This window comes from Zootermopsis nevadensis, unplaced genomic scaffold (assembly GCF_977971745.1).
Source record: "Zootermopsis nevadensis isolate Lab colony 2312 unplaced genomic scaffold, Znev_1.0 Znev_ptg000008l, whole genome shotgun sequence".
NCBI classification, from domain to species: Eukaryota; Metazoa; Arthropoda; class Insecta; order Blattodea; family Termopsidae; genus Zootermopsis; species Zootermopsis nevadensis.
The window spans coordinates 5,844,414-5,867,217 of record NW_028259140.1 but is presented as its reverse complement, the minus strand read 5'-3'; the positions used below and the strand labels follow the sequence as shown (position 1 = coordinate 5,867,217).

General features: G+C 39.4%; 1 protein-coding gene across 9 annotated transcripts in view; it reads right to left on the bottom strand.

Moving 5' to 3' along the window:
- Nucleotides 1–8,785: 8,785 nt before the first annotated feature.
- The window catches only part of LOC110833876 (uncharacterized), a 332,060-nt gene continuing 318,041 nt past the window's right edge, over nucleotides 8,786–22,804 (bottom strand). For 7 of the 9 annotated variants that reach the window (XR_015534106.1, XR_015534108.1, XR_015534107.1 and 4 more), the window contains 3 exons: nucleotides 17,771–18,201; nucleotides 15,637–15,777; nucleotides 12,654–15,521 (listed from right to left, as the gene is read on the bottom strand). Coding sequence is in view for 1 of the 9 variants with exons in the window: in XM_087344945.1 (XP_087201071.1) it covers nucleotides 15,741–15,777; nucleotides 17,977–18,201 (262 nt within the window). In the remaining 8 variants the exon portion in view is untranslated. Of the gene's footprint in view, nucleotides 10,560–12,653; nucleotides 15,522–15,636; nucleotides 15,778–17,770; nucleotides 18,202–22,804 lie in introns of those variants that run through there. The other 2 variants (XR_015534109.1, XM_087344945.1) reach the window with 2 other exon arrangements.

The following is a 22,804-nucleotide window of genomic DNA, read 5'->3' as shown; positions in this document are numbered from 1 at the left end:
TGACTTCTCAGGACTTGGGATAAGTGACTTCTCAAGACTTGGGACAAGAACGTCTCAAGACTTGGGACAAGTGACTTCTCAAGACTTGGGACAAGAACTTCTCAAGACTTGGGACAAGTGACTTCTCAAGACTTGGGACATGAACTTCTCAAGACTTTGGACAAGAACTTCTAAAGTGTTGGTAAAAGTGACTTCTCAAGACTTTTGACAAGAACTTCTCAAGACTTGGGACAAGTGACTTCTCTAGACTTGGGACAAGAACTTCTCAAGACTTGGGACAATTGTCTTCTCAAGACTTGGGACAAGAACTTCTCAAGACTTGGGATAACTGACTTCTCAAGGCTTGGGACAAGAACTTCTCAAGACTTGGGACAAGTGACTTCTCAAGACTTGGGACAAGAACTTCTCAAGACTTGGGCAGGTGACTTCTGAAGACTTGGGACAAGAACTTCTCATTACTGGCATGCATCTCTTGAGGAAACGTTTGAAAAAATTGAAAATTTTCAAAATTTTTGAAAAATCAGAAAACGTTGGAAATCGTCCAAAAAGCGCACAAATCGAAATTTCCGAAAATTTTTGGTTTTGTGCGCATTTCAGAGCGTTTGCAGGGTTTTTTGATTTTTCGAAAAATTTAAAAATTTTCAAAATACCACCACCTTATGCGTCGCGGAACCGGTCTCTCTCGGACTGTTTCTGATCTACTATGCCTCTGACGAAAGCGGTCTCTGCCTGACTCGGGCTCTGTACGGTCCAGTCTCTGTATTACACGCCTGCGACGTGCTGCCTCTGAAAAGCACAGGTACGGCAGACAACACGTGAGGCAGTCACGGAGCTGCAGAGACCAGACTCCTGTGGAGGCCGCTTGGTGGGAACGAGGCAAGAAGCAACAGGGTGAGATAGAGGCTGTCTCCGGCAGAGACAGCATGTGGCATTTACCGAGACTGGCATGCATCTCTTGAGGAGACGTTTGAAAAAAATTGAAAATTTTCAAAATTTTCGAAAAATCAGAAAACGTTGGAAATCGTCCAAAAAGCGCACAAAACCAAAAATTTTTGAAAAATTATGAATTGTAAATTTTTGTCGAAAATTTCGATAATTTTTAGTTTTCTTCGCGTTTCAAGCCATTTGCAGCCATTTTTAATTTTTTTAAAATTTCGACAATTTTTGAAAATTTTCAAAGGGGTACCCCTTTGAGAAATTTCAATTTTTCCGAAAATTTTCGAAAAATCGAAAAACGTGGGAAATCGCCCAAAAAGCGCACAAAACTAAGAATTTTTGAAAATTTTCAAATTTTAATTTTCTTTCGAAATTTCCGAAAATTTTCGGTTTAGTGCGCATTTCAGAAATTCTCAAGACTTGGGACAAGGAACTTCTCAATACTTGGGAAAAGAACTTCTCAAGACTTGGGACAAGTGACTTCTCAAGACTTGGGCAAGAACTTCTCAAGACTTGGGACAAGAACATCTCAAGACTTCGGACAAGTGACTTCTCAAGACTTGGGACAAGAACTTCTCAAGACTTGGGACAGGTGACTTCTCAAGACTTGGGACAAGAACTTCTCAAGACTTGGGACAAGTGACTTCTCAAGACTTTGGACAAGTGACTTCTCAAGACTTGGGACAAGAACTTCTCAAGACTTGGGACAAGTGACTTCTCAAGACTTGGGACAGGAACTTCTCAAGACTTGGGACAAGAACTTCTCAAGACTTGGGACAAGTGACTTCTCAAGACTTGGGACAAGAACTTCTAAACACTTGGTACAAGTGACTTCTCAAGGCTTGAGACAAGAACTTCTCAAGACTTGGGACAAGTGACTTCTCAAGACTTGGGACAAGTGACTTCTCAAGACTTGGGACAAGAACTTCTCAAGACTTGGGACAACTGACTTCTCAAGGCTTGGGACAAGAACTTCTCAAGACTTGGGACAAGTGACTTCTCAAGACTTGGGACAAGAACATCTCAAGACTTCGGACAAGTGACTTCTCAAGACTTGGGACAAGAACTTCTCAAGACTTGGGACAGGTGACTTCTCAAGACTTGGGACAAGAACTTCTCAAGACTTGGGACAAGTGTTTTCTCAAGACTTCGGATAAGTGACTTCTCGAGACTTGGGACAAGAACTTCTCAAGACTTGGGACAAGTGACTTTTCAAGACTTGGGACAAGAACTTCTCAAGACTTGGGACAAGTGACTTTTCAATACTTGGGCAAGAACGTCTCAAGACTTGGGACAAGAACGTCTCAAGACTTGGGACAATAACTTCTAAAGACTTGGTACAAGTGATTTCTCAAGGCTTGGGACAAGAACTTCTCAAGACTTGGGACAAGTGACTTCTCAAGACTTGGGACAAGTGACATCTCAAGACTTGGGACAAGAACTTCTCAAGACTTGGGACAAGTGACTTCTCAAGACTTGGGACAAGAAATTCTAAAGACTTGGGACAACTGAATTCTCAAAGCTTGGGACAAGAACTTCTCAAGACTTGGGACAAGTGACTTCTCAAGACTTGGGGCAAGAACTTCTCAAGACTTGGGACAGGTGACTTCTCAAGACTTGGGACAAGAACTTCTCAAGACTTGGGGCAAGTGACTTCTCAGGACTTGGGATAAGTGACTTCTCAAGACTTGGGACAAGAACGTCTCAAGACTTGGGACAAGTGACTTCTCAAGACTTGGGACAAGAACTTCTCAAGACTTGGGACAAGTGACTTCTCAAGACTTGGGACATGAACTTCTCAAGACTTGGGACAAGAACTTCTAAAGTGTTGGTAAAAGTGACTTTTCAACACTTTTGACAAGAACTTCTCAAGACTTGGGACAAGTGACTTCTCTAGACTTGGGACAAGAACTTCTCAAGACTTGGGACAATTGTCTTCTCAAGACTTGGGACAAGAACTTCTCAAGACTTGGGATAACTGACTTCTCAAGGCTTGGGACAAGAACTTCTCAAGACTTGGGACAAGTGACTTCTCAAGACTTGGGACAAGAACTTCTCAAGACTTGGGCAGGTGACTTCTGAAGACTTGGGACAAGAACTTCTCATTACTGGCATGCATCTCTTGAGGAAACGTTTGAAAAAATTGAAAATTTTCAAAATTTTTGAAAAATCAGAAAACGTTGGAAATCGTCCAAAAAGCGCACAAATCAAATTTTTTTGAAAAATTCTGTATTCAAAATTTTTGTCGAAAATTTCGATAATTTTTAGTTTTCTTCGCGTTTCACGCCATTTGCAGCCATTTTTAATTTTTTTAAAATTTCGACAATTTTTGAAAATTTTGAGAAATTTCAATTTTTCCGAAAATTTTCGAAAAATCGAAAAACGTAGGATATCGGCCATAAAGCGCACAAAACTAAGAATTTTTGAAAATTTTCAAATTTTAATTTTCTTTCGAAATTTCCGAAAATTTTCGGTTTAGTGCGCATTTCAGAAATTCTCAATACTTGGGACAAGGAACTTCTCAATACTTGGGAAAATAACTTCTCAAGACTTGGGACAAGTGACTTCTCAAGACTTGGGACAAGAACTTCTCAAGACTTGGGACAAGAACATCTCAAGACTTCGGACAAGTGACTTCTCAAGACTTTGGACAATAACTTCTCAAGACTTGGGACAAGTGACTTCTCAAGACTTGGGACAAGAACTTCTCAAGACTTGGGACAAGTGACTTCTCAAGACTTGGGCTAAGTGACTTCTCAAGGCTTGGGACAAGAACTTCTCAAGACTTTTGACAAGTGACTTCTCAAAACTTGGGACAAGTACTTCTCAAGACTTGGGACAAGTGACTTCTCAAGACTTGGGACAAGAACGTCTCAAGACTTGGGAGAAGAACTTCTCAAGACTTGGGAAAAGTGACTTCTCAAGACTTGGGACAAGAACTTCTAAAGACTTGGGACAACTGAATTCTCAAGTCTTGGAACAAGAACTTCTCAAGACTTGGGACATGGGACTTCTCAAGACTTGGGACAAGAACTTCTCAAGACTTGGGACAGGTGACTTCTCAAGACTTGGGACAAGAACTTCTCAAGACTTTGGACATGAACTTCTCAAGACTTGGGACAAGTGACTTCTCAAGACTTGGGATAAGTGACTTCTCAAGACTTGGGACAAGAACTTCTCAAGACTTGGGACAAGTGACTTCTCAAGACTTGGGACAAGAACTTCTCAAGACTTGGGACAAGTGACTTCTCTAGACTTGGGACAAGAACTTCTCAAGACTTGGGACAAGTGACTTCTCCAGACTTGGGACAAGAACTTCTCAAGACTTGGGACAACTGACTTCTCAAGGCTTGGGACAAGTACTTCTCAAGTCTTGGGACAAGTGACTTCTCAAGACTTGGGACAAGAACTTCTCAAGACTTGGGACAGGTGACTTCTCAAGACTTGGGACAAGAACTTCTCAAGACTGGCATGCATCTCTTGAGGAGACGTTTGAAAAAAATTGAAAATTTTCAAAATTTTCGAAAAATCAGAAAACGTTGGAAATCGTCCAAAAAGCGCACAAAACCAAAATTTTTTGAAAAATTCTGAATTGTAAATTTTGTCGAAAATTTCGATAATTTTTAGTTTTCTTCACGTTTCACGCCATTTGCAGCCATTTTTAATTTTTTTAAAATTTCGACAATTTTTGAAAATTTTGAGAAATTTCTATTTTTCCGAAAATTTTCGAAAAATCGAAATACGTGGGAAATCGCCCAAAAAGCGCACAAAACTAAGAATTTTTGAAAATTTTCAACTTTTAATTTTCTTTCGAAATTTCCGAAAATTTTTGGTTTAGTGCGCATTTCAGAAATTCTCAAGACTTGGGACAAGGAACTTCTCAATACTTGGGAAAAGAACTTCTCAAGACTTGGGACAATTGACTTCTCAAGACTTGGGACAAGAACTTCTCAAGACTTGGGACAAGTGACTTCTCAAGACTTGCTACAAGTGACCTCTCAAGACTTGGGACAACTGACTTCTCAAGACTTGGGACAAGAACTTCTCAAGACTTGGGACAAGTGACTTCTCAAGACGTGGGACAAGAACTTCTCAAGACTTGGGACAAGTGACTTCTCAAGACTTGGGCAAGAACTTCTCAAGACTTGGGACAAGAACTTCTCAAGACTTTTGACAAGTGTCTTCTCAAGACTTGGAACAAGAACTTCTAAAGACTTGGTACAAGTGACTTCTCAAGGCTTGGGACAAGAACTTCTCAAGACTTGGGATAATTGATTTCTCAAGAGTTGGGACAAGTGACTTCTCAAGACTTGGGACAAGAACTTCTCAAGACTTGGGACAAGTGACTTCTCAACACATGGGACAAGAACTTCTCAAGACTAGGGACAAGAACTGCTCAAGACTTGGGGCAAGTTACTTCTCAAGACTTGGGCCAAGTGACTTCTCAATTCGTGGGACAAGAACTTCTCAAGACTTGGGACAAGTGACTTCTCAAGATTTGGATAGTTTGGTTAGGTTGGGTTAAGTTTTGTTAGTTTAGGTTAGGTTAGTTTAGGTTAGGTTGGATTAAGTTGGGTTAATTTAGGTTTGGTTTGGGTTGGGTTAGGTTAGGTTAGGTTAGGTTATGTTAGGTTAGGTTGGGTTGGGTTAAGTTAAGTTAGGCTAGGTTACTTTAGGTTAAGTTAAGTTGGGTTAGGTTATGTTAGGATATGTTAGGTTTAGTAAGGTTTGTTTTGGTTAAGTTTTAATAGTTTAGGTTAGGTTAGGTTAGTTTGGCGTCTTCGGTAGAGTTACATCCTTCAAGAACTTCGTTACGCACGGCGTCGATTTTCTATCATCGTGCCCAACGTTATACCAGGGGTGGTACGCTTCATTTGGCGTGACGGCGGATGACGTCGCGACGCCAGGCGTCGGGTTTCTAGTTTCGTCAGCAGTGATATTTTAATTCTTTTGCGGTAACTTTGACGCCATGATAGTGTGTCTCAATGTTCGGCGTCGCGACGCCAGGCGTCGATTACCTAAAATTGAAATCAAAGTTATCCATATCTTTCGAATCACATTCCTGGGTCTTGTGTTGACGTCGTGACTATATTCGTGGCCAGGTGATGCCAGGCGAGGCAAGGAAACGCAAGGCGAGGCCGGGCAAAGACATGCAAAGCCTTGCAAGGCCAGGTAATTCAATTCGAAGCCAGGCAAGTCCAGGAATGGCCTGGAAAGGCTAGGCCAGGAGAGGTAAGGCGAAACAATGCGTGGCAAGACGTGCCAAGGGGAGGCAAAGACAGGCAAAGACAGGCCAAGGCGAGGCAAGGCTATGCAAGTCCAGGAAACTGAAGGCAAGGCCATGCAATACCATGCAGACCAGGCGAATCCAGAAAAGGCAAGACGTGACAAGGCGAGGCAAGTTGGAGCCAGGCGAGGCCAGTCGAAAGCACGCTAGATCAGGTGAGACCAGGCAAGACGAGGCAAACGAGGGAAGTTGAGAAAAGGCGAAGCAAGGAGAGTCAAAGACAGTCAAGGCGAGGCAAAGCCAGACAATTCTATTCACGGCCTGGCAATGCCAGACAAACCAGGAATAACCAGGAAAGCCATTCAAGGCAAGGCAAGACCAGGTAAAGGCCAGGAAAGGCGCGGCAAGGCGATGCATGGCGAGGAAAGGCGAGGCCAGGCGAAGCGAGGCAAGTCCAGGCTAGGCCAGGGAAGGCCTAGCAAGGCCAGGCTTGGCCAGGCAAGACCAGGCAAGTCCAGGCAAGGCAAGGAACGTCCAGGCAAGGCCAAGCAACACCAGGCAAGGCAAAGCAAGGCCAGGCAAGGCCAGGCGAGGCAAGGTGAGGCAAAGCGAGGGAAGGGGAGGTAAGGTGGGGCAAGTCGAGGCAAGGCGAGGCAAGACGAGGAAAAGCGAGGCAAGGGGAGACATTCGAGGCAAGGCGAGCTTAGACGAGGCAAAGTTAGGCAAAACGAGGCGAAGCCAGGCAATGCAGGCGAGTCCAGGACAGGCAAGGCCAGGCAAGGCAAGGCAAGGCCAGGCCAGGTCAGGGAAGACCAGGTAAGGCAAGGTAAGGCCAGGCTAGGCTAGGCAAGGCCATGAAAAGTCAGACAAGTTCAGGCAAGGCCAGGAAAGGCGTGGCAAGGAGATGCAAAGCCAGGCAAGGCGAGGCAAGGCCAGACAAAGCTAGGAATGGCCAGGAAAGGCAATGAAGGCAAGACAAGACCAGGTAAAGATCAGCCAAAACAGGTAAGGCCAGGCGATGCGCGAAGAATTTTGGCGAGGCGAGGCCAGGCCAGGCCAGGTTAGGCCAGGCTAAGCGAGGCAAGGCGAGGCTAACCGAGGAAATGCGAGTCAAAGCGAGAAAAGGCCAGTCTAGGCCAGGCAAACCCAAACAAGGCCAGGCATAGCCAGGCAAGGCAAGACAAGGCAAAGCAAAGAAAGGCAACGCAAGGAGAATCAATGCGAGGTAAGGTGAGGCAAAACGAGGCAAATCTAGGCAAAGTGAGGCAAGGCGAGGACAGGCCAGGAAATTCAAGGCAAGGCAAAGCCAGGCTATGCCAGACAAGGCCAAACAAGTCAGGTAAGGCCACGCAAGTACAGAGAAGGCGAGGGAAGGCCAGGGAAGGTCAGGAACGCCAGGCAAGGCAAGGCCTTGCAATGGCAGGCGAGGCAAGGCGAGGCCAGGCCAGGCGAAGCCATGCGATGCCAGGTGAATGCTGAGATCAGGCGAGGCGAGATGAGGCCAGGCGAGGCCATGCTTTGCCAGGAAATCACGGTAAGGCCAGGCAAATTCAGCGGTGGCCAGGCGACGCCAGGCGAATCCAGGCGAGGCCAAGCCAGGCAAGGCGACGCAAGGCGATCAGGGTCTCTGCCTTACATGTTGTCTGCCGCACCTGGACTTCTCAGAGAGAATCGCGTCAAACAGAGACCGGTCTGTGTAGAGACCAAGTCAGGCAGAGACCGCATTCGTCAGAGACACAGTACATCAGAAACTGTCCGAGACAGACCGGGGGAATTTTGAAAATTTTTGAAAATTTTCGAAAAAACAAAAAATGCAGAAAAATATTTAAAACGCGCACAAAACCAAAAATGTAACAAAAAATTTAAAAAAATTGCGAAATTTTTCATATTTTTTGTTTTGTGCGCAAGTGGAAGATTTTCAGCATTTTTCGATTTTTTTAACAAATTGAAAAATTTGGAAATTTGCTTCAAAATTTTCCGAACCCGATACCTGCCAGACACGTTTTCTGGCGTGGCCTGTCTCTGACACACCATCTCACTGACGGACAGGGACTCCGCTGTACACAGTCTCCAGATCATCCGGTATCTCTATGACCCTGTTTCTTCGGCGCCGTCGTTGCAAGGAACGCTTCCGGCGGACATCTGGTGAGGCATAGACGTTGTCCGCCAGAGACAGTGTGAGGCAGAAAACGCGTCCGGCAGGGACTTTGTGAGGAAGAGACTGAGTAAGGCAGAGAGCTGGTGAGGCTGTCGACGAGTCATGCAGAGACCTGCTGTGGTAGAGACGAGCACTAGCAGGAAGCTGTTCTAGTGAGATTGGGGTGGGGCGAATTTTGGCCGATGGTACCAGTTTCAAAATTTCGCAAATTTTGATAAAATTTATAAAGGGTTTTAAATGTCTTTAAAACCGAAAATAACTGATAATTTTTGAAATTTTCGGCAAAAATTTTGAAGTTGGAATTTAACAGAATTTTTTAGTTTTGTTTACGTTTTGAACATTTTCCTACACCTTCTGATTTTTCTAAAAATTTGAAATTTTTTTTGAGATTCACGATTCCTGAAGAACCGCTTTCATCTTGACATGGCCTCATCCGCACCCTGTCTCTGACGGACTCCGTCTCTGCAACGAACCTTTCTCTCTATGACCAGATCTCTGCCAGGCCGTCTCTGCAAAGACCTCGTTCAACAGAGGCCGGGTGAGACAGGCCGAGTGAAGTTGAGACCGTGTGAGACAAAAGTTGTCAAGCAGAGACCGAGTGCAGCACTGCCCGAGTCAAGCTGAGACCCTGTGAGACAGAGACCGAGACAAGCAGAGGTGGGTCAGACACAGACCGTTAGCGGGAGACAGTTTGAGGCGAAGACTCTCTGGCAGATAGCAGTGTTGCAGAGAACGTATCTGACAGAGAAAAGATACGATAGGGATCGGATAGGGGATAATGTCTGAAAGATATTGGTTTTTAAAAATTTTCGAGAAATCAAAAAATGCTGCAAAATGTCTGAATGGCGCATAAAACCAAAAATTTCGGAAAAAATTTTGAAGCCGGAATTTTTCAATTTTTTTAGTTTTGTGGGCTTTTTGGGCATTTTCCTACGTTTTTTGATTTTTCGAAAATTTTGAAAATTTTGGTCGATGGTTCCTGTTTCAAAATTTTCAAAATTTCGAAAACATTTATAAAATTTATAAAGGATTATAAATGTCTTGAAAAGCGAAATTAACTGATAATTTTCGAACATTTCGGAAAAAATTTTGAAGTCGGAATTTTCCAAATGTTTTAGTTTTTTGCGCGTTTTTGAACATTTTCCTACCCTTTTTGATTTTTCGAAAAATTTGAAATTTTTTTAAGATTCTCCCCACACGATCCCTGAAGACCGCTGTCAGCTTGACATGCCCTCAGCCGCATCCTATCTCTGACGGTCTCCGTCTCTGCAACGCACCGTTTTGTCTTTGACCCGTTTTCTGCCAGGCCGTTTATTAACGTTCATGACATATTCCGCTTCCAACTTCATCTGTCTGTCTCAGTGCTCCTTTCTCCCCCCTCCCCCTGCAGGTGGCACCAACTTTTTGTTTGGTCAGTTCACTCTCTGACAATATTTGAACTCTGCATGATACGCCTACAAACTCTTATATTTTTATGTTACCTAAAACAAAATTTTGAATGAGTTATTTTTAAATATTTCTTATAAATCGTCTCCAAAAATCTATTTTGTGAAATAAACTTACATTTTTGCTTATTCATTTTCTTCCTAAAGACCATTATTTTGCAACGTTATTTATTAATTTAATAAATAATTATATTTAACACTGTGTTCCATTTAAGGGATAAATTGCATCCAGGTTTCCGAGTAGTTAGATACATTGGGTTTTCATATTGCCTTGTTTTATCGCTGAACTTCCCAGTCACATTTCCACAAACACACAGTTTATATAAGCTAGACGTGTGAATGGAACAATTTTTGCAATCATAAGGTACCTTGTTTTCATGCTCCCACCTTACACAAACCTTTTCAAGCGGATCCCTGCCGACAGAGAAAGGGCAGTTGAAGAATGCAGAGGGCAATAACATTGCGCCTGTTTCAATTGGGGCCAAGTTTTTTGGTATGTTCAGGTCCTGTCCCATATTCGGATCATTGTAAGGAGACAGAAGACACGCGACCCGACCCATGTGAGAATACGTCTTCACCCATCCTTTACAAATTGCTCTGACTGAAATCAAGTTTGGCTTCACACTTGTCATGGATTATTACCACATCACTAAAACCCATTCAACCTTTTCAGTCATTTATAACTGAAAGCACTTGCGAAGTTATTCTTTTATGAATACCCTCTCCCACTTCGGGACGTCCAAGGGCACAGTTTTTGTGTCGGTGTCAGGTCACAGGTCCACGAACAACCTTTCTATACAACAAAACCCAACCTTTTATACCAAATGAATATTTACAAATATCAATTTGTACTTTATAAATAAAGTAGAAAAAACAGGCTTAAATAATAATAGAGCATAACATGTGAGAACATATGTTGCTTAGTTTTTATAAATGTGTATTTTAGATTAATTGTGTATCAATATGTTATATGTTTAGTGTTCTAACAATACATTCTTATATTTTGTGTATTTTAAGTCTTTTACTGATGTAGGTATGTTTAGTTCTCTCTAGACAATCGGTAACGAATGCAATACGTTTCAGAAAACTGAAATTAATCTACGAAGATTCATAATTTTATATATGAACAAGGAGAAATTAAGTTCATGATGAAATTAAGAGGAGATTAATTCATAGAACTGCTTATTATTATTCAGTTGAAAACTATTATCATCATATCTACTTTTATAAATACAAAAACAATAACTTTGCCAGTTATTTTGAATAGACGTAAAAGTGTCCCTTTCGGGGAAGAACGTAAATTATAAGGAACTGAACAAAGTGGCCTTAAGAAGGATGGAGTAATTGAGTTATTCAAAATAAACTTATTAGAAAGCTAGAAATTTAGTGGGTTTCGCATTTAAAAACAAAATTATTTCATAACACAGCATTAATCGCTGCAATGGAGAACATTCATGTTTTCTTTGCTTACGGGGTGAGTTGATGATTATTATTTGGACGACCTCCGGCTTTAAAGGGCTAATTTATTCTATAAATGCATGTTATTTGTCAACGCATGTTTACTAAATGTCTACTAGGTTTCTCTGGGTGTTCATTTGCTCCGTGAAGTAATTAACAAATGCCTTGAATGGAGGTCCCTTCAAATTGCTACTGACATCTGAAATTACACTCGTCACTTTTTAGTGCAGCTGCACTAAAAGTTTTTACCCGAAGTTATTGCACCGATTATAATACAATTTCGAAAGCTTCCAGTATTAGTGAAGTACTCGGTATTAAATGTGACTGAATTTCGCTGATTTATTTGTCATTATAAATTTAATAATTGTAACATGATGCAATTAAATTGTATGTAATAATATATAGAGTTTACCGACTCCAAGTGTGTGATTAAATTTATCATGCACCTTACAACGAGCAGTTTCCAATTCGTATCTGTTTTTATGTATGAGCTTCATTTATGAGTACATTTATAATAATATAAGCTTGTTAAGAGCCACGGTGGTCTAGCGGTTAGAACGCTGGCCTTGTAATCCTGGGGTCTCCGGTTCGATTCCCTGCGGTGCCCGAATTTATAACTTGTGTTGGGCAAGGCCGTGGTCTAGGCAACACGGAGTTTTCCTCCGGGGGCTTCCCCGGTTTCATCCCAACAATTACTCCATTCACACACAGAAGAAGGCAATGGCAAAACACTTCTGGATCATCTGCCAAGAACGTATATGAACAGGTCCCAGTCCGAGAAAAGGATGGAAGGATCCTGTTCATATGGACCTGTCGTCAGACAGAACACTAAATAAAATAAATAAGCTTGATAAGAAACTCAACAAATGTAAGCTTATCATTTTTGAACAATTCAGAATTGCCCGTTCTCTGTATGACTTGTTAATAGAATAAAAATATATTCAAAAAGGACTATGCATTACTGTTTCTAATTAAGTGAAATTCTCTATACATAAATTTTTAAATTTTGACGTAAATACGTCTATATGGAAGGGTTATTCCGCAAAAACGTGTTACGAAAAAGTGACAGGAAAATGTGTAACATGGTTACCTAGAAAATATCAACAATTTGTAAATATGGACTGCCAACAATGGTCAGCTTGCATGCATTGTTATGTTACCTAGGAAACGTAATCTGTTTACTCGGCATTGTTGTGTTACATTACTGCCGTCAACAATCCGCTTTCGTAACAAGATGGATGACATTGAAGATAACATTACATTACATTACATTACATTAGAGAGACGTAAATATAATTTAAATACAGAGACGTATTTACGTCAAATTCTCCGGAGCCGTGGTTCCACTGTAACTTTTTAACTTCTTACAGTTTTCCTTTCCTCATGGATGGACATTCCTTTGGCCACGCCCTACTTTGTTACAACTCACGAATCACATCATCATTTTATCTGCTGCAAGAGCCATTGGCCTTGCAGCGAAATAGCCCGTCATTCAATAAAATAAGTCTAAGAGGATTTAATCATGTCTAGCAGGAACTCTTGCATGACAGTTCTCTACAGAATCTCCGCCTATTCAGCTACCTGACCAACCTTATCTCCCTCCCTCCCCGATTCTTCCATCGTTCGACCACCTTTCCATGCTACACTTCTCTTAGCTTTAGCATTCGCACTCCTGAACAGATTTCGAAATGCGTGAGAAAAAACAAGTTTTTGTTTATATATTTCCATACTGGAATCCAGACTTCAGCGTGTTGTCGTGTTCGAACAATAGACCACGTTTGACTGTTTCATGTTGTACAGAATCGTGAGTTTCGGGCAGGTCAGTTCGCGATGAACAACTCTAATACAGGTCTAAATAGATTCACATTCTTTGCTCGTCTAGATCGTTTATTTGAAATTAATTATAATTCCTAATAAGTCCCCGGACTCTGATTTATAAGGGCTTGAATAATAATTTAGATTTTTAAATTCGCTTACAGATGGAAGAATTTTCTATAAACGCAATTTTCATAATAAATTACTAATTGACGGGCAGTTATATAACGTGTATTGTTCATGGTCGTATTAGCATTGGAGGGTATAGTTTACATTTTAGAGCCCGTATATTAAGGCAGAGTGTAAACAAATGCTTATTAACACTGCTTACTCTTTTGGATATATACAGAACTGAACTAGTTTATAACTGCGATGGTTTAGAAGTCAAAAGTTCAGCTATTTTCTATTTAAATATAATATTTAATGTAACTGTCCTTGATGTCTGAAGACATTTTGATTTATGGTTTTTTAAAAGTTTCAAACAGACCAAGAATTCAGTAGCCTGAGGGCGAAGACGAAGATGGTTCTCGAAACGTCTGTGTTCTCGCCTTTCACCCACCTTACACGGCTGGTAGCCCGAGAAGAATTCATTATACTTAGACACCGTGAAATCTTCGGATCATACATCATTAGACTAAGAAAAATTCTACTTTCTGTCTGTCGTGTACAGTCGATATCAGTAGTGGTACAATCAAGTTAAAGAGAAATTAAATAAATACGCTTACGTCTTAAAACATCTGGGGAACATACAAACTGCACACCGGAACAAACGCTGTACTATACATCGTCATATGAACGACAATTTCCAAAGAGCAGTTTCCGGATTTGAAGTTTAATCATTTAATTTTATTTCAATTAACGACGCTGTCAGTAACTTTAATGACATGATGATTAATACGTAATGAAGTGGAAAGGAATTGGAAGGAAGCGATTATGGCCTAATTTAAGCTATAATCCAAACAATTGTCTAGAGGGACTGAAGATATAAAAGACAAGCTCGGTTAAAAAATCGGTTTCCATGCAGACATTTGAACCAGATGCCTCTCGAACACGAAGGAGTGTGATATAAAGTTTGCTGGACCAGAATAAGGTCAAGGCACACTGTTCTAGGTTCCAGAGGTTCACCTAAGGGATAGAAGTCATCTATAAAGAACACACCATAAACCGTGACTTAATTTGAGTCATGTAGATATGACTTAAGACATAAGCAAAGTTAAGTTCTCGTCCTGAATGTAAAGAAAGTGGAACCTGAGACATACGAGGCACTGGGCCATGGAAGACGTAAAGACAGGTGGAGATATAGCTCTAGTCATTTGTCACTTTAACACTAGTTGGAGGTGAGAGGTCAGTGTCACGCCCCGTCCGCGCTTTGAACCCTAAGGGAAAGGACCCTGGGACCCAGTGCACAGGCAAATGAGTGGACCCCAAAGCCCTTCTAGACGCAGAGGCTAAAAGAAAATTTGTTCGCCTATGCTGGGAATCGAAGCCCGGTTTTCGAGCTAGTATTCTAGCCTAATAGATCTTTATTGTGTCAATGCTAATCTTGTGGATTGTAACGCAGCGTGGACTTATAGGACATTCGGAAGTTATAAAAATTCAGGCAATATGTGCGTTGCTGGTGACTGCCTCCCTGTGCCCACGCCAGTGAAGGCCTAACCTCGACATGTAGGCTCTGAGGTCCTCGAGTACGAAGATGGCTGTCTTCTGAGTTGTGACGTCGTGTAGTCTGGTAGTCACCCTAATGATGGAGGCAGCAAGGATCTTTGTAACGTTGGTAAATTTCTATCAGGCTAAATGTCGCTACAACTTAGAAGACAGCCATCTTCAATGCCGACACCTTCTTCCCTGTTAGAACCTCAGATCTCAGCTCTTTATCATCTCCAGTCTCTTCCCTTATATTCTTAGAGAGACAAAACTGAGCAGAAATATGGCTTCAAAGCTTTGTCTCTTGTCTTATTTATGTAATAACTAATAAAATCTATTTTACGTAATATTGATGTCTTATTTTTTTAGTTATTTAACTACGCTTTTTCTGTAGCTAAGATTATACAGCGTCGAATAAGAAATTGATAGTGAATTGGAAAGGATGTGTATAGGAAGCGGCCATGGCCTAATTTAATGTAAAATCTCGGAATTTGCCTGGAGAGAGTGAGGAAAACCACAAAAAATTCGGCCACGATAATCGGTTTCCAGCCGAGATGGTGTATTAAAACTGACTCATTTTAGTGAGTGAAATTTAGGTAATTTATACATGTGAATCGTCGAACGTCGCGGTTGAGTGGTTAGCATTCCTGCTTTGTATTCGTAAGGTACGGGGTTAAAATATCGGCCCAGAGATCGGCTTTGTAAACTGAAACTTTTCAAGGTTATCCTCAGTTCTTCCTAGATGGTACCTTAATTTAGGCTGCAACGTCTTCCTTCCATATCTTTACCAATTCATTATTTATTAATCATCCCATCACTTGACATCCGGTTCACAGTGCTGCAAAGTACAAAATATTTTTGTTAACAGATTATTCAGACTTGTCACGTCATATTTGCAGGTTCTCAGTTTTGTTTCTCATTTCCTCAGAAAGTTAAACTCAATTTTCGTTTACCTTTCGTCTGCAGGAACTGGTCCTTATCCGTCCACACGTGTTACGCCATAGATTTAGCCCGGATCACTAGTCTTGTAGGAACTCCAAATAAAACCATCTTCCAGCTACGGCTGTCGGCGGTGAACCCCAGCACGTCTGCAACTGACAAGCGAAATTCCCAGTCATTTTCAAGACGTGAATCTGCTTCTAGCTGCAGTGTCCGCCCAACCTCTGCATAGCTCAATCTGTGCCCCAGCCAACTCCGTCTCATACTAGTCAAATGCATTTCGCCCGCATTACCATATGCGTAAGAATACGAGTGGTACAGTTGAAAAACTCAAAATTGTATGCCGTCATTATTGACGGGAATTAATCTTTATTGTGATGAAAATCGCGCTGTAAGTACATTTATAATTTTCCTCGTAAACTAAATTAAATGCAAGAAGTTGTTCACAACGACTGAAGCCAAATTCCTGCCGAAAGCAACAACAGAAATCCCACCATAGCCCCAAATGCATTTCTCTCTACCAGAGTCGCCAACTTCAGAATTTAATTTTAATTGTTTTCGCATCGCACAAACGGCGAACTTGTAAAGTTTAACGTGACGAACACTGACTTTAAAATTAAAAAAAAAATACAAATTGGAAATGAAAGAGATGTAATACTATTTTGAGTTCAGTTTTTTAGTTATATTTGTGTATTATTTTAAATAATATAAATCCAGCAGACGTGAGAAAGATGACAAATGAACGCAGCATTTTAGTCTAAGAATCTGATCGCTAGACGTTGATCGGCCTATTACATTTTTTTAAATAACGTTTTAGTACCTGAACTTCGGACTTGTACTCGGACAGTGAAAATATTAGTCTAAAATTTGTTTTTACTATGAAACAAAATTTTACTAACTTAAAAAAAAATTGTGAAAATTTATAAGTACTATTTAATTTAAGTGAGTTTCCAATAATTTGTAAGCAGCAATTAATTGTTTCAGGAAGGTTATTTATTAATGAATATAAAGTTATAGGCTTAGTGCATTTAATTAATTTACAATAGAGACTACAAGAAGACTTACTCTACGCAACTGAAAGACGACAATTTTTATAAGGAATATTACTTTGGCGTCTATGAGGAGTCGAAATATATTTCAAGCTTCCAAACTCCCTCAGTTACTTCAAATCCGAGTTAGTGCAGTTTTGGTCCCTGTTCATTACAAATAATGCCAACTTTAAAATACATAATACTATCACCTTTCCGGTTGTTTCATATATATTTGAGGTTTATAAATAATTAATTAATTGTCTGTTAACATAATTATAACACGTTTCTGCAGATTTCATCTGTTATATGCTAATATGTTTATTGAGTACTTCCACTGTGTGACTTTGGGATTGAAAAGATCGAATAAAATTGTAAATAAACCTATTTTAAGTACAGTTAACATTACAATTGAAAATCAGAGCTAACGTAAATTTCGGATTCTCACGGCGGTGAGTGTGAGGATGGATGTATCTTCGGTTGTTGCGCTGCGTAGTCTGATAGAACTTTACTGACGTTTCAGAGGTAGTTGATGCCTCCATAGGGCCCTGATGATAGATGCATCAATATTTCATCAGTTCTAGAGAAATGGGCGGGGGCATATTATTATAGGAAAAATCGTAATAGTGAAATATTTAAAAATGGAGAATGACTGAAAAATTGTTCCACGTAACACAACCAACATGTGAAACAACAATAATACGAAGAGTTTACATTAAAATCTGTAGATGTCTTTTAACCACTGACATAAGCTGTAGTTCGATTTTCATAATTTTAATTTGTTTACGAACTTCGCGTGATTTCAAGTTACGTGCACCTAGACTAAATACGTACATTTGTATTCAGCTGTCGAAACAATTTCTGTTATACTTCTTTTGTATGTATTTTTCACCTTTGTTCTTTCATACTTATGTCCATATTTCTCATTACTGCTCACAACTATATTTTATTAATAAACACCAAGTTCCAATTAATTAAGTACTTAACACAAAATATTACGTGCATTTTGTTTCATGTAAAATTATTTTCTGTTTGAATAAAGCAGCATCTTTAATGTAGTTATAATTTACAGTAACCATAATCTCCTCCCTGTGAATCATTTCTAACAGATTTTCGTTACCTTAACCCACCGATCCATCTTCTTGGCCCTGAGAACGACGAGAGACAGTTGTTCCAGTTGCCTGTCTTGTCTTAACGAATCTGGAAACGTGGGAACATCATCTTCTACAAGTAGAATCGAATGGGGATTTTTTCTGGCTGCGTTGGAATGAGTTGGTAAGCTTGTTTGGTAACTATTAAACAGTTGGTCCAGATCGAGAAGAATACCTCTGCTTGCTGCAGCCCTGCACGCACCAAGCTGATGCTGCAGAGATGTTTGATGCGCTCCCCCTCCCCCCAATCTTCCATCTGCGGTGGACACCGGTCAAACCACCGCCGCTCACCCTCTTCCAGACTTGGGCTGTTTTTCGGCTTTTGCAAGATGCAGTGGACAGTGACAGAGGGTCGCAGCTTCCCGGCAGCAACAGCACCAGCAACTGAGATGTGAGTAATCTGCAAGAAAACGAAGACAAGAAGTAAAACTTGTCTTCTATTCTGTAACGTGTTTTATGTTCTTGAGTTACGTATTCAGCATTATCTATTCAACAAAAGCAGATATGAGTACGTTCTTTAGAGGCAGTTGATATTTTCCCAAGCTCACTTTCAATGTAGGCTTATTTCAAGTCTTGGAGTTTGTATTTTATTTTGAAAATTCTTACAGAAGCACCATATATTATCACTTAGTGTACCTAGTAATACCATGCCCTTATTATACTAATGTAACAAACATTTTTGGTAGGATGTTTAGTGAAGAAAATGCATATTTCATAGGGATAAGATCAGAAACCAAGTATTTAACTCATAGTCAATAGAAGTACGTCTGTATATCTGGCAAATACCATGAAAATTTATAAATCTATTATTTCCTAATTTATTTCAATGATAATTACATTTACAACGGTAATGTTTCTGGACAATATTTTAAAGCTTTTCACAACATAGATATAGACTAAACCTAACATTCTACATTTTTTTTTTTAAATTATTATTTATTACATGTCTGTAGAATTACAGAAATATATTGATTGTTTGATTGTCGAAGTATTAAAAATTTCGTGTTAACTGTAGGAACTATATACCACAAAATGATCTGAACCAATTTAGAAGTAAATGCTCATTAACCCTTTGAATCCGAAGAGAGAGAGAGAGACAGAAAGAGAGAGAACACAAAATGGGGTGAGGGGAGGGGGGAGGGCATCAATTAAATTTTCTGTAAAGCGATGAAAAGTGGATCAAGGAGAGATGCTGAACAGTGTCATACTTCATTCGTACACAATTCCGAATTTTGATATTAGCCTCAGGAGGTAAAATAATTGACGTCCATTTGATGCACTACCATAATGCAAAACTTTTGTATTTACATTGGGAAGCCTGCATGAGAGGTCTGTAGTGTAACGTGGAATTTTAAGAATACAGTCCTTACTGCAAAGAAAACACAACACTTCTCTATTACAGAGATTAATTTGTTAATGCTCTTCAGAGAAATAATCACTGTTTATTCTGAGAGACGCGTGAACTCGTAAATAACACAATTCGGAGTTACTGATTATTAAAGTTGGTGGTACATGCAAATGCCACTAGGCTTAAAAGGGGCTAATAAGGTTGTGTGAAAGTTGTGTCCACGAATTCGCCTGGATAGACAGAGGAAAACCACAGAAATATCAGGGCACTATACAGTATATTCCTTCTAATTTGAGAAACATGTTGTCCCTTTTGATATTTAATTAAAGCTCAGGCCACTGCCACCAAGTTCCTAACGCGAATTTTTAATATGAAGAACCGAAACAATTTGCTATTTTAATATTTGTCACACCGTTAAAGTATTTTATTAAATCCAGAACACAAAACTAATGATCGAAATTTATCATATGTAATCATATTTGATACACACAAATTAGTAATCCAATAATAGTATCGTGTTGCTTCTATAATGGTAAGATATTTAATATTTTGACAGGTGAAGCTCTGAATTTTATAAAAGCTCTGTAGTTTAGTAATATCAGCGTAAAATATCTAATTTAAAGTTCAAAAGCCACATCACTTGATCTGCTGAAGGATCACTGATTACCTCCAGATATAATCCAATTATTCTTCTCGAGCTTGTGGAATCGAATGTACTGGTTTGGGAAGTTTATCAGCGAGCATCGAATGCATAAAACGGCCACCTATCATTAAATACGGACGAAACTTGCTTTCACACACATCCACAAAAAGCTTATACGAGTGGATAAGCGATTGAATTCTGTCTTCTTTATTTAATGGAGCAGACTTCTTTAGTGATTTCCAGGTAATGTCTAAGTTTACAAAGTGAGTGTTTTTAAATTCTTTAGTGGTCACCAAAATGATATAAATTTATCTTGATATATAACATAAGCTTTACACCAATTCCTTCAATGGGTGAGTTTGTTCTCGATAATGCCTATTAAAATCGTCCAGTCAGTCTGTCTGCACCTATGAAATGAGCAGAAAACGCCTAAACGGATTTTCACGAAATTTAATATCGGTAAGGTAGAAAAACTCTTGTTTAAAATCGGACAACAATAACGATAGCATAACTTTAATTTAAATTCCATTCACACGACAATTATCCTATGTTATGTTTAAAATATAGTAGTATTATGTTTTTAACTTAATTCCTGCTTTCAACTTGCCATCTCGTTTAAGGATAACTCTAGATTATAACATACCGTGGACAGTAAATATTACCAAACATATTTTAATTATATGCGTTTTATAAATTATTTTTATACATTAGTCAATGACTACTATGAAAACCTGCCTTTCACGCAGTTTTCGTAAAACAATACCCGAAAGCTTATATAAGCAATGATTGCAAATGTCGAGGAAATATGAAACTTTTTAAGTAAAGGAATGGTGATTCGAACCAGGTTGCCTACTTGAAAAAGCAGACTGTAATTTTTTTATAGACACAAGACTGAGTGAGTTATTTTCCAACACTTAATACAGCGGCGTTTTTCTATTTTATGATTTCATTTCAACTTATTTTTAAAAGCTGTAGGATGCATCACGAATGGGTTGTGTGGCGTTTCGATTACTTTATATGATAATGCAATATTTTAATTACTGGATAGTTTAGCTTTTTAGTTTGTGACTGAACATATCTAAAGGCTGAATATTATTTTCCTCAGAAAAATCACTTCCAATCAATCATCGTATTGTCTAAAATTTAATTGTAATTTGTTGATTCATTTATACGTTACAAGAGTGCAGGTTTTAGCATATTGGACACCATAAATCCTTCGTATGTTAATTAACTACGTTGTATCAAGTTTATTTGTTGTGTATTATCAAGTGAGTTGTAGTTAAAAGTCTTGGCGAATATAAGAGATATTTAAAGGTAAACTTACTAATACAACAGAGCTGTTCCTCAAGAGTAACTAAGGAAAACAATTTAGTTATTAAGAATCTTAGGTCGTACTTAAAGTTTTGAATCACGTACCTCTGAAATTAAAAAAAAAAAAATAGGCAGTATATTACCACTAATATTAATTGCTGGAAAGAAATGTGTAAAATCATATATTTAGTATAAAAAGTGACTCAGCTTCTTGGATCTAATTTTCACTCACGTAGGTTACAGAGAAAATCCACTGTTGCATCAATGATATGTTTTGTTTCTTTTATCTGGTTAGTCCTTCGCGTGACATTGGTGCAGACTTACAGTTCACGTGACGCACTGAGTCGCTGCAAACGCCTCGCAAGAGACGGATATTAAAGTGGACGCAGTCATGTACATATAACCTAACCTATTAATATATCTCCTCTACACAGTGACTGAGAACATCCGTCACATTTTATTATGGATCCTTACATCATTTCCCGTAACAACACCAGGATCTACGTTTCGCATCTCAGCACTATAAATCATAGACAATTCTATTGATTTTCTCTCGACGCCCAAGTAATTTGTGTGTCGGATGGCTTGGATAATTACATAAAAGTGCAGGAGTTGGCTAATAGGGAGTGTCATAGTTAATTTAACGAAGAATATAAATTATAAATTATTTACCTTCGAATGATATGTTTTATGACAGAATGATCGAGTTTCATGAATTTTAAAAATTAGAAAGAATTAAGTAGTGGCCTATTTTAAGTCGTATTTAATCATTCCTCTGGAAGAAACTTAGTAAGGCAATGAAATACTTTAGTCGGGCTTCGAAATAAGAGCCTTCCAAAGAAAAGCCGGTTGCAATACAGAGCAGTGGAAAAGTAAAACGACAGAAGATGGCATTTTACTTTATTTTTTGTAGAAATTACAGCCCAACTGATGATCTTTTATGTGTATTATGCCGTCTAAGGTACTGCGTTGCCATGGTAACGTGCTTGTCCTCACATGAGGTAAAATGTCGATTCGGCCAGAACTAAAGCCTGTTGTCCTATTGAGTAGGTTTCTAGTGTCACAAATCTTGTGTAGCAAATGCCCTATTTAGTTAGGGCTAAATAAAAGCCAGTTTAAGAATAATGCAATAAAATGCATTTAATCTCATTGTTACATCCGTACAAGGTCGAATGTTAGTTGGGTAAGATTTTCTGTCTTTATATCTAAATATGATGTGTAGTTATTAAAGTATAATTTAAGAGTTTAAGAGGTGCTGACGTATGTCTTTGGAACATTACACTGTCGTTTGATTTTAACGTAAGAGAATCTGGGGCGAGAGTAATTTTTAGAAGCTGTAAACCTACTGTAGGCCCAGTAAACAGGCGTAAAGCTTCATCACACTGGTTGCTGCCTACCGACAAGGCGCAGACAGGGGAAAGAGGAAAGAAGCAGGGCTGTCCATATCCCACCAAAGGGAAAATTTCAGACAGGTTTTGTGGCGCGGCGCTTTGTACACCCTTTACACTGTCTGTTGAAAGACTTCCAGCGATTCATCACAGTAACAGACGAACGTCATGGTCGAGTGGTTTGCATTCCATCTTTCCTTCTTTCCTGGGTTCAAATTTTGGTCCGGATACGGATATACGAAACAAAGAATAAATTTTGTTCCGACAGAGAAACATTTATGGCCACAGTATGTCTACCACAGGCCTACTACGT